The following is a 12,329-nucleotide window of genomic DNA, read 5'->3' on the forward strand; positions in this document are numbered from 1 at the left end:
TAGGCCACCTATATATTGTATCTCTTAGGCTTCAGTTAATATACTCTAACAGCCTAATATTCACAGTCCAAGTCATTGGCTTATTTATTAGCTGGGGTACTTTAAAGAGACAGAGAGACTCAGGCCTTAGCTAGACCTAAGGATTATCCCAGGCAAATGGAGAGGTCATCCCTGCCTGCTCCTGGGATCCCCTATGTGCCATTTGGATGCACAGGGATGATCCCAGGATGATCCTGGGGTATAGGCCTGGTCTAGCTATGGCTTGAGAGAAAAATGTTGGGATCAAGAGGCAAAACAATAAGATACAGCTCTGTCCTGGCCAGTGCAAGCTTGGCAGAGCTTAGGAACTGGCAGATCCTCCATCTTGGATTCTCCCCAACCCTTGACTTCCATGGGATGATTTTGTTATACATTTAGCATTTCCATTTATACATTCCCCTTAATATTTGATTTATCTATTGTCCTTTTTACATAATATTTCAATATCTTCCCCCTTTTTATATACTTGTTATATACTTTCACCTTTCCTGTGTTGAGATTCCAATAAAAAAATTAAATTAATTTTCTTATACACTGACCCACAGGTCCTTTTTCTGCTTTCACACAGATTAAAATTTGAACCTATTTAGTTGATAGAAGAGCAGACATGCGTTCTTCACGACGACGCCCCCCACTCTTTTTCTATCTGTATACTCTCACTTATAATTTCTACCCATATGATAACAAATAAACAAAAGAAAGAAGATACATACAATTCTTTTATTTTGTTTGAAGCCACCCAGAAAACTTATGTTATTGGGTAACGCACTCCAGTTAACAGCTGCATTTAGAACTGTTTCAAGTTTCTGGACACTCTTCAGGTGTAGTTCCACTCAGAGTGCATTGCAATAGTATAAATACGATGTGACATATAAGCACTCTGCTCACCAGACTCCCACCAGTTCTCTGACCCCAGAAGCATGCAGGATGAGCTATCAGATATTCCACAGGCGTCCAGAAAGAGCTCACATCTTTTCTTTTCTTTTTCTTCTGTCCACAAGTGACAATCTGTACAAAATTGCAACAGGGAGTGTTTATGGAAATTGGGATTTGGCAAAATAACAGGTATAGATGGCCAGTTGCAACTAAAATTTTGCAAAAAATGTGCAATTTCCAGCTGCAATTTTGCATAAATCCCAATTTACGTAAATATTTCCAGCTGCAATTTTGCCCAAATCTTGATTTGTGCAAATTGGGATTTGCACATTTTTCAAAACAAAACAAAACAAAACTGGGAAAGCAAATCGAACCAGCTCAAGATCCTAAACTGTTTAGGGTTTTAAAGGTTACGATATAAATGCTTGATTTTGGCCATTCCTGTCTTATCAAATCTTGCTAGGTTGAGAGATTTTGATTTTCCTTGGTCATGCATGCCCAGATCCAGATGAGATGGATAGAGTGTCTGGAACCAAAAAAATATGTCTCACATTGTTCTTGTTCATTATTGCCTAAAGAAGCATCTGAGCCTTACTGTATTGCTAGAGGAATTCTCCTGTGAGATGGTCCATGCCATTTGTATTGTACTTACATTTTTATCTGTTACATAGCATTTTATTTTTTTAATGATTTGTAATCTGCCAGGAGGACATTAGTGATGGTGTAAATTCGAGATGAAATAAATCAAATGAATCAATTACTTCTATCCAATAAATAATTAAATAAATAATGATACATGTAATTATAAATGCTTAAATAATGGTAATCATGATTCTATTTCAGGTATGAGGATTCTAAAATCTTGGAAAGAACTAACAGAGCAACTAACTTGCAGTCCGTAGGACAATTTTTGATCAGATTGGTTTATACTTTTGCACAATTGTGGAAGTCATCAGGTAGATCATTGATGACAAAAATCAAGTTAATAGCTCAACAGGTGTTGTTTTTATAAGCAGTAGAATTTTGAGATTTATAATGGTAGAACCTTTATCCCAGGCCCATTTAATAGTAGGTAAGTTGGACTCCTTAATTCTTTCTGTATATTAACTGCTCCCTCTTGTTCATCTCAGGTTTTAGCACAATGATGTAACATTTTGGGGAAAAGATACAACTCAGCAACCCAGCACTGGAGGATAAGATAGAGAAGATCTCCACAGCTACCATGTATTTCCCCTTGGTGCTCAAGTAGGTTGGAACAAAAGACAACCAAACACTACAAAATACCAGCATACTGAAGGTGATAAACCTGGCTTCATTAAATGCATCTGGCAATTTCCTGGCAAGGAAAGCCACAAAGAAGCTGATGATGGCCAGAAGTCCCATGTAGCTCAGGACAAGATAAAACATGACGACAGACCCTTCATTACATACCACAATTATTTCTTCAGCTACTGAGTGCATATCCAAATCAGGGAAAGGGGAGGATATAGCCAACCACATCGTACAAATGCTTGCTTGAATAAGAGTGCAGAAAAGGACAATGGAGTTGGCCAGTCTTTTCCCCACCCACTTCCTCATGCTAGACCCTGGCTTGGTGGCCATGAAAGCTATAACCACAGTGATGGTTTTTGCCAACACACAAGAAACAGCCATTGAGAAGATGATGCCGAAAGTTGGTTGTCGGAAAAGGCAGGTCACTTTCCCAGGCTGGATGAGGAATAAGAAAGAAGAGAGGAAGCAAAGAAGGAGAGACATAAGGAGAATATAGGTGAGATCTCGGTTGTTGGCTTTGACTATGGGGGTATCTTTATGCTTAATAAACGTTCTTAGCACTAACACTGTTACAAAGGAAAAAGAAATAGCAAGTAAGTCTAAACTGATCCCTAAGGGTTCATTGTATGATAGGAAGCTTAGAGTTTTTGGAATACAGTGAACTTGGTCCTTGCTTGGATATTGATCTTCTGGGCATTTGAAACAGTCATCCATTTCTGAGAAAAAGAAAGACAAAGCACCATCTTAGAGTAAATTCATATATCAAATAGCCTCAGTTCAACTGACTGCCCTTCTTACACTCTTTTGGCTGCCATTCTTACACACCTGCTTGTGCTAGTTTTCAACATACTAATATTACATGTTAAGTAGGGTGACCATGTGAAAAGGAGGACAGGGCTCCTGTATCTTTAACAGTTGCATAGAAAAGGGAATTTCAGCAGGTGTCATTTGTATATATGGAGAACCTGGTGAAATTTCCTCTTCATCACAACAGTTAAAGCTGCAGTTGCCCTGCCCTCTTTTAAACCTGGTCACTCTAGTATAGCTCCTGCAGCTTTAACTGCTGCGATAAAGAGGGAATTTCACCAGGTTCCCAATATATCCAAGTGACACCTGCTGAAATTCCCTTTTCTATGCAACTGTTAAAGATACAGGAGCCCTGTCCTCCTTTTCATATGGTCACCCTATGTCATGCCAACAATGTGTGCAAATTTGTCAGGAAGCATTTTACTAATTTCTTTTTAAGCAAATTATCATGTTCATCCTATGAATAGTTTTCTTATTTTGTTTTTGTATTTGTTACCTTGAGAAGATTCAAATTTTGAGGGCTGATCTAAAATGGCTGATCCAAAAGATGACTCCTCTTGAAATATAGAATTTCATTCATCCTTTTCATTCTACAACCTGCAGTATGGCTTAGGTAAATCAAAGGAATATAGGGCTTTCTCCAAGCCTAAATGAAACATTGGATGAGATATTCCATTTTTGTTTTATGTGTAAAAGTGTGAGGATGTATGTATTAGGTATGAGTGTGTGTGTGTGTGTGTGTGTGTGTGTGTTATGTAGCATCGAATTGTACAAAATATTATAATGAGTGACAAACCAATACATAGGAACTAACTATATAGAGATCTACCAGGTAAGTAGAATTAGGTGAATTAAACAGGTATACACAAAAAAAAACATGCTAGAAAATCAGTATAACATAAAATCAATATCCTTGTGGAGGTGGACAGGGCTTCCACATAGCTTTTTTTTTTAGGTATAGCTGGTTGCTGAGGAGCCTTCTTTGTATATATGTTTTTAGTTTTTAGTGTTTTTCAAACACCCTCCATCCCCAAGCATTTGAAGGAGCCCAACAGTTCTTAGTGAATGCCTATTGCAGACTAGGTGACCTCACCCTATCCAACAGGGATTCGCTCCTCTGAGGATCACTTCACCTCAATCTGGCACTCCGCTTGCAGGTAAGTGGGGGGAGGGGGGCTTACCTGGTGCCACTGCCACAGTCTGTGTGGCGACAGCGATGGAGCCAGGAAAGGGGGAGGGGCTTACCTGGTGCCACTGCCACAGTCTGTGTGGCGACAGCAATGGAGCCAGGAAAGGGGGAGGGGGCTTACCTGGTGCCACTGCCACAGTCTGTGCAGCAATGGTGGCGGAACCATGTAAGGGGGGAGGGGGGCTTACCTGCCTCCATCGCAGTCCGCCAGCAGCTTCAACTGAGGCCCAGGCCTCAAAACAGAAGCAGGCCATGGCAACTTACTGCAACAAATGCAGGTAAATGGGGGGAGGGGGGCTTACCTGGCTCTGCCACCACCGCCACAGTCCATGCAGCAACAGCAGCAGAGCCAAGTAAGGAGGGAATGGGACTTAACCGGACCTGGAGCAAGATCTGGAGGGTTGGATTGAGATTTGCCCCCTATTTTGTCCCCCCCCTTCCCCACTTACCTGCCTCTGCCATCCACCACAGAGGTAAGTACATGTGGAAGGGGGGGGCAAAATGGGGGGCAAATCTCAATCCAACCCTCCAGATCTTGCTCCAGATCCAGTTCTGGAATGGGTCAGGGGAGGGTCAGATTGACCCGAAGCAGTTCAGGGGGCTGGTGCACAGCCCTAATTCAAAGCTCCTCTAAATCTGTACCATATCAGATTGCAAGAATGGCATTATGCTTGGCAGTTTCCCAAAGGTAGGCAATTTTCGGTCTACATGTTTGAAAAGTATGTCCTTTCCTCTCATTGATAAATGTCTTCGCGTGTGTGTGTTTCAAAAGTTCCCATTTTTTCATGTAAACATTATACATGTGTGCATTATTGAACACACTTTCCTTTGCTCCCCAAAAACTGCATTGCAGGTGCAACCATCAACTGCAGATTACATTCAAGTTTGGGAGGTGTGAACTGGCTAAATCCTGGCCTGAAATGAACTGAAAAAGAATATTCATATGTACATTCCTATCTACTGATAGTCAAGTCACCTTTTACCTATTCTGTCAGTGTGCTGTACTAAATCACCTGTACCTTTCAGGTCTGAAATCTTCCCTTCTGGACATGGAACACAGTTGTAGCAACAAAATTTCTCCCCTTCCTTTTTTTCCTTCAGATATCCAGGGAGGCACTGAGTGTTACACAGAGAAATTGGCTGCACCTATCCATCAACATGAAAGGAATGTCACGACAGAAGAAATGCTGAAAAGTGTTTATGTACTTAAAGATTGTTCTTAGTTGAACTATAAAATGTGAGTGCCTGCTATAGAACAATGAGTTAATGCAATAAACAAATGTCCCCCCACCCCCACCCCCCCAAAAAATCTTTCAATTTAACATTCCCTGTCTGTCTCCCTTTCTCTCCTCAGAATGGGCTCATCTACAACAAGCAGAATATTTCACTTTGAAAGCGGTATGAAAGCGGTATATAAAAGGCAGGAGCCACACGACTGCGTTATAACAGTACTGAATTACAATGACAACTGTTGGGGCCCATAACACATCTAGACCAAGCAGGATATAACACTATGCAAGTGGTATGAATTTTATTTATTTATTTATTTATTTATTTATTTATTACATTTCTATACCGCCCAATAGCGGGAGCTCTCTAGGCGGTTCAAGAAGTATATGGTATGTGTCTTATGGGCCCCAGCAGTTGTCAGTACACTTTAGTACTGCTATAAAGCAGTAGTGTGGCTCCTGCCTTTTATATACCACTTTCATACCACTTTCAAAGTGGAATATCCTGCTTGGTGTAGATAAGCCCAATATCTATTTTACATTATCCTTTGCAACATCTTTTACAGTGTCTCCTAAGAATCTTCCTACAGTGTCAAAAAAAGGTTTAAAAAGTGTTGAAATGCTGACATTCCACTCAAACTCCATTTTGTTCCTCCAATATGCTAAAAGGGTGGTGAAAAAAATAACAAAAAAGCAATACTACAATCATCATCATCATCGTCATCCTCATCATCATATTTATTTGTTTGCCTCTTGCCCAATACAAATACCTTATAATCCTTCCACCACATAACACATAATACACCTTCTCCCTTTCCTAATTTGTCCAACTGTTTTCCGAAAGACACAGTGCAAACAGAACTAGTGATGGGCAAAGGTACCCTGGGTGAAAGTGTTATTTCCTTCGATAGTAGTGAAATAACTCATGTAAGCTCAGACAAGGCTTCTCGCTTAAAAAGAACCCTTGTCCCATGTGAATGAGGTTTTGACTTGCACACTGCCCAAGTCCGTCTTGGAACTTGAAGTTTGAAAATGCACAATCCGTCACGACATGATGAAACTCAGTGATATGTACTCTGTTCCAGATTGGTTGTAGATGTTTACTTTTACAGCACAACTACTTTGAATAAGCTTTGAGATGGAATTTGAAGAAACTCAATGCATTCAGGTTTGTTTGTTTATTTATTTACAATATTTATATACCGCTCCCCATTCAAAATTTCTGAGTGGTGTACAAGATAAGATAAGATAAAAACAAAACAAAAACACATTAAAATAGTTTTTCTTTTCTTTCTTTTTTTTAAAAAGCAAAATGCAAAGTGAACCGGATGTTCATCAAGGGAAAGCTTCCTGGAACAATGATGTTTTCAGGAGGTGTTGAAAGGAATACAAAGTTGGCACCTGCCTGACCTCCAGAGGCAGGAAATTCCATAGGAGGGGGGCCACCACACTGAAGCCTCTTCCCCTGGTGAACTCCAATCGGAGGATAGGTCTATGTGGAACCACCAGGAGCAGACCCTCGGACGACCTCAGTGACCGGGCAGGTTGGTAGGGGAGAAAGCTCTCTCTCTCTCTCAGGTATCCTGGTCCTAAGTCATTTAAGGCTTTGTACACTACTGCACTAGTGCAAGAACCTTAAACCTGGCCTGATAGTGAATAGGCAGCCAGTGCAGTTCCCTCAGCAAAGGACTTACATGTTGGAAATGGGCAGCTCCAGACAACAGCCAAGCTGCAGCATTCTGGACTAGCTGCAGCTTTCAGTTTGGCTGATTCACTCATCCCTACCTTTTCGTGCACTGGTAGTTTTTGTCATGCACCACTCTTCCCTAATCCCAAAGAATTCAATGTTCCCACACTTGTCCTTTTAATTAATTAATTTATTTATTTACTATTGCATTTGTATCCCACCTTTTTTCCTGCAAGGAACCCAAGGCTGCATACATAGTCCTCCTCCTCTCCACTTTATTCTCACAACAACAACCCTGTGAGGTGGGTTGTGCTGAGAGTCTGTGACTGGCCCAAAGTCACCCATAGTGGGGACTAGAACCCGGATCTCCCAACTCCCAATCTGACACTCTAGCCACTAAGTCACACTGGCTCTCACTATACCACACTGGTTCTCTATCCAATTCACCTACCCACACAGACAGGAAACAGGCATGTTGCCTAAAACTAGCCTCCATCTAGGCTTTCTCCCCAACTCACCATGAGAACTTATTGGAAATAATCACAATGGAAAGGAAAAGATCCGGGGATCTCCAGATACATCCTGGAGAGCCACTGCCAATCAGTGGAGCTCTTCACATGAGTAAAATAAGGCCACACTCATGAATGGCCACTCACAGGATTTTATGGGTCCTTTCGATGTCATCATCAACCTCCTGCATGTCTCTCATGCTTCCCCCTGTTGTTCTATTCCAACCACCACCACACCAGAATTCCCCAATTCTTCTGAAATATAACGGATTTCCTACCGTGTTCAGCCAAAGTTGTGCTACAAAGCACCCACTAGAGGTACTGTCCCATTCAAGGCTATGAGCAGGCCAGGTTTTCAGTTATAGACCACATAGTTGTTCCTCTGCCTGTGTAATGCAGCCCATTACAATTGTGGAAGGGAGGCAGAAAGCAAACCCCAGTAAGGCAACACAATTTCCCCTTAAAAGCCCAGTGTACACTATACTGAGCATAACAGAAAAATGGACAAAGTTGATGGACAGCTTCCTACGTTACTACTTCTGTGAGAAATAAACATGTTTTGAAAAATGGTGACTTTTGCAATTGAATATACTCTCTTTTGGTTTGCTGTTAGGTAGGCCTCATAATTCATGGAAGGACCAGTAGCTCCCAGTTCCCAGAGTACCATTGGAAGAATCAAGCCACCCCTTGAGAACATTCTAGAATGTGCTATACTTCACCCGGTTAAATGCTCTGTGCCAAACAATCATTTCCTCATTAATGATGATTTGTTTTCCTTCATGAGCACTGGGATCCAGCCTTCCGACCTTTACTCTAACGAAGGAGTTGTTTGGGAATATGACCAAATTTATAATATGATCTGTAAGAAAATGAATGGGAACGTTAAAGGTAGAGACATTTTTGAGTGTGTACATTTTATGCAACTGATACCTGGTGCAATCAATCCCAGATTAGATTTTTTAGCAATTCTCTTTGATGAAGTTTCTCAGTGTATGGGAACATGCCTTTGAAGTAGGGTGACCAACTGTCAGGATTTCCCCGGATTTGTCCTGGTTTTTGTTCTTTCCATGGTGTCAGGGGGGATTTTCTATAATTTTCAATAATGTCCTGGAATGACACACCTTCCTCTTTAAGGCTGCCATTAGCATGGCAGGAGGGAATGACATGCTTTCATGAGGCACATCATTCCCCCACCCTGAGCTCCAATTGACGTCTTAAAGGGGAAAGTGGGTCATTCGTGGACATTATAGAAAAGGCCCCAATTGGAGTGGATGGTGGTGGTCCAGAATGAAATCCTTTCCCCTCCTCCACTCCAATCGGGTTCCTTAAGGTGGCAGGGGAATAACGTACTTTCTGCAGGACTCAGAAAGCTGCTTCCCCCCACACACACTAGGTGTCCTCTTTTTTGGTTTCCCAAATATGGTAACCCTACTTTGAAGACAGTTCAGAAGCGTCAGCTTGTGCAAAATGCAGCGCCAGATTGATAACTGGAACCAGAAGGTTTGGACATTTAAGACCAAGGCCTCATCTACACCAAGCAGGATATTCCACTATGAAAGTGGTATATAAAAGGCAGGAGCCACACCAAGAAGGATATAGTGGTATGAAAGCAGTATATGGTATGTGTCAATGGGCCCCAACAGTTGTCAGTGCACTTCAATATCGCTATAAAGCAGCAGTGTGGCTCCTACCTTTTATATACTGCTTTCATACCACTTTCATAGTGGAATATCCTGCTTGGTGTAGATGAGCCCCAATTCTGCCCCACCTGCATTTGCTGCTTATATGTTTCTGAGTCCAATTCAAGGTGCTGGTTTTGACCTGTAAAGCATTACATGGCTTGGGACCACAATACCTGATGGAACACCTCTCCCGACATGAACCTACCCAAGCCATTTATGAAAGTGGTACTTGGTATGTGTCATGGGTCCCAACAGTTGTCAGTGCACTTCAATGCTGCTATAAAGCAGTAGTGTGGCTCCTGCCTTTTATATACTGCTTTCATACCACTTTCATAGTGGAATATCCTGCTTGGTGTAGATGAGCCCAAAGATAAGCCCAGAGATCAGCCTAGTGGAAAAGCAAAGAAATGGACTTCCAGATGAATGCAGAGAGACAGATTTCCCCATGACAACGTGTTGCCCAGTTTATGGAAGTACAGCAGTTCTAGCAGCTACATTACAGGAAGTCAAGCAGGATTGGTCAGAACAAGATGAGACAATGGGCTCATCTACACCAAGCAGGATGTTCCACTACGAAAGCGGTATATAAATGACAGGAGCCACACTACTGCTTTATAGTGGTATTGAAATACACTGACAATTGGTGGGGCCCATTGACACTTGCCATATACTGCTTTCATTAGGGTGACCCTATGAAAAAGAGGACAGGGCTCCTCTATCTTTAACAGTTGTATTGAAAAGGAAATTTCAGCATGTGTCATTTGTATATATGGAGAACCTGGTGAAATCTCTTCTTCATCACCACAGTTAAAGCTGCAGTTGCCCTGCCCTCTTTTAAATCTGGTCACTCTAGTATAGCTCCTGCACCTTTAACTGCTGTGATGAAGAGGGAATTTCACCAGGTTCTCCATATATACAAAGGACCCCTGCTGAAATTCCCTTTTCTATGCAACTGTTAAAGATACAGGAGCCCTGTCCTCCTTTTTATAGGGTCACCCTAGCTTTCATGCCACTTTCATAGTGTTATATCCTGCTTTGTGTAGATGTGTCAAAGGGCCCCAACATTTGTCAGTGCACTTGAGTATCACTATAAAGCAGTAGTGTGGCTCTTGCCTTTTATATACTGCTTTTAACCCACTTTCATAGTGGAATATCCTGCTTGTTGTAGATGTAGATGCAATACTCTACCTGTGGAATCTTGTAGAGATTTAAGATGTCTGCCATGTAGAATGAGATATCAGAGCCGAGAGCCCCAATCACAGCTAGGAGCTTTTTCTCCATGCCACATTTGAAGTTGGGGAGAAACTGATGCTCATTTAAGATCAAACCCAAGGTATTTCGATAGGTCATCTTCGCATCATAGTAGCTGTCATAGATGTGGAAGCCAAGTGTGACATTGGGCAGGATTATTGGATTTTCATTGATCTCATTTACAGCAAATGCCAACGCCAGGACATGCTGGTATAACTTCGGCACCATGCTGAAAGTATTGAAGCACATATGCTGTTTCATAAGACATTTCATATATGACATTTCTACAAAAAAGCTTATTATTGTTGGTGCCTTCATTACCATTATCATTAGTCTCTGAGGCCATAGCTAGACCTAAGGTTTATCACTGGATCGTCCAGGGGTCAAACCTGTTCATCTAGGTGACACACAGGGGATCCAGTGCTCAGGCAGGGGTGAACCCTGGAATATCCCAGGATAAACCTTAGGTCTACCTGTGGCCTGATACTTTGATATGCAATAATAATAATAATAATAATAATAATAATAATAATAATAATAATAACAACAACAACAACAACAACAACAACAACAACAAGAACAACAACAATAATAATAATTTATTACATTTATATACCATCCCACAGCTGAAGCTCTCTGGGCAGTTTACAAAAGTTAAAGACAGTGATAATTAAAAACTCTATGGTAAATGTTTAGCAGCAAGGATGAGACAGAATGTTTTATAATGGTATTGACAACTTTTGGGGCCCAGGACACACTCCATATACAGTTTTCAAACCATTTTCAAAGTGTTATATCCTGATTGGTGTAGATCTGGCCTTATTTCCTGTTTTTATACCACATGTTTAATGATTTGACACAAGGTGTAGATCTATCCTTAGCTGGGTTGTTTGTAAAGAGATGTTTCCCATGGATTCAGTAATGTATGTCCCTACCTTTTCAGAAAGCACAAGCAGCCTTAGAGGAAAGAAATTCCCACCATTTCCCACAATTTTTGGACACAATTTCTTTTCATGCATTGCCCCAAAGAATGGTAAAAAATAAGCAGTTCTAAAGTACCAGATTTGTAAAATTCAATCATAGATTTCATGCATTGATTGTATATTGTGAGTGTTAGTGTTCGTACCCTACTAAATCTAAGAATATGTGTGTAATTCAGAAATAATCCCATTGTTAACTCCTTGGGAGCAGAGACCTATGCTGTTGTACTTTGTTGAGCACAGCGCAAATGATGATGATCACAACACAAGACACAGGCAGTTTTTTGAAAACTCAGTTTCCTCTATTAATATTCTTAGGTTTCAAAACTCACATGACAAAACAAAATGAGAAAGTTCCTTACAATGGTAGATCAAAGATCAGTTCCTGAGAAGGGTGCTCCTTGAAGGAAATGTCATTCAAAATATAAAGCATTTGAGAAGCCATTCCACCAATGATGAGATCACCTGGCTGATACCACTCATGAGGAACATGGATGGGATCACTCATGGGACACTTTGTGGTATCTCCTTTGCATGCTATTTGTGGCAGCAGGAGCAGAAGCCATTTCACAAGCATCAGGTGGGGAAGAGTCATGCTAGATGTATGTTCTCCTGTGCCTATTGGCAAGTTCATCAATGACATTCACCTAGTTTAAACAAGCCCTATTGTATAGCAGAAATCGACTTTATTGTGATTTTTAAAGAGAAGCATATCTCCTTGTCTTTATCGTCAACGAATTTAGAAAAGTATGACGTGAATGGCAGTCAAGGTGCATGGATTTGAAGCCATAATGATGTAATAGAAGGG

At 41.1% G+C, this 12,329-nt stretch overlaps 1 protein-coding gene across 1 annotated transcript; it reads right to left on the reverse strand.

Moving 5' to 3' along the window:
- Positions 1-2,001: 2,001 nt before the first annotated feature.
- LOC134405945 (vomeronasal type-2 receptor 26-like) lies at positions 2,002-10,769 on the reverse strand. The gene is made up of 3 exons (XM_063137189.1): positions 10,479-10,769; positions 5,197-5,329; positions 2,002-2,903 (listed from the first exon to the last, which is right to left on the reverse strand). The coding sequence occupies exons 1-3, from the start codon at positions 10,767-10,769 to the stop codon at positions 2,002-2,004; spliced, it is 1,326 nt and encodes a 441-aa protein (XP_062993259.1).
- Between the last annotated feature and the right edge of the window lie 1,560 nt (positions 10,770-12,329).

This window comes from Elgaria multicarinata, chromosome 11 (assembly GCF_023053635.1).
Source record: "Elgaria multicarinata webbii isolate HBS135686 ecotype San Diego chromosome 11, rElgMul1.1.pri, whole genome shotgun sequence".
NCBI lineage: Eukaryota > Metazoa > Chordata > Lepidosauria > Squamata > Anguidae > Elgaria > Elgaria multicarinata.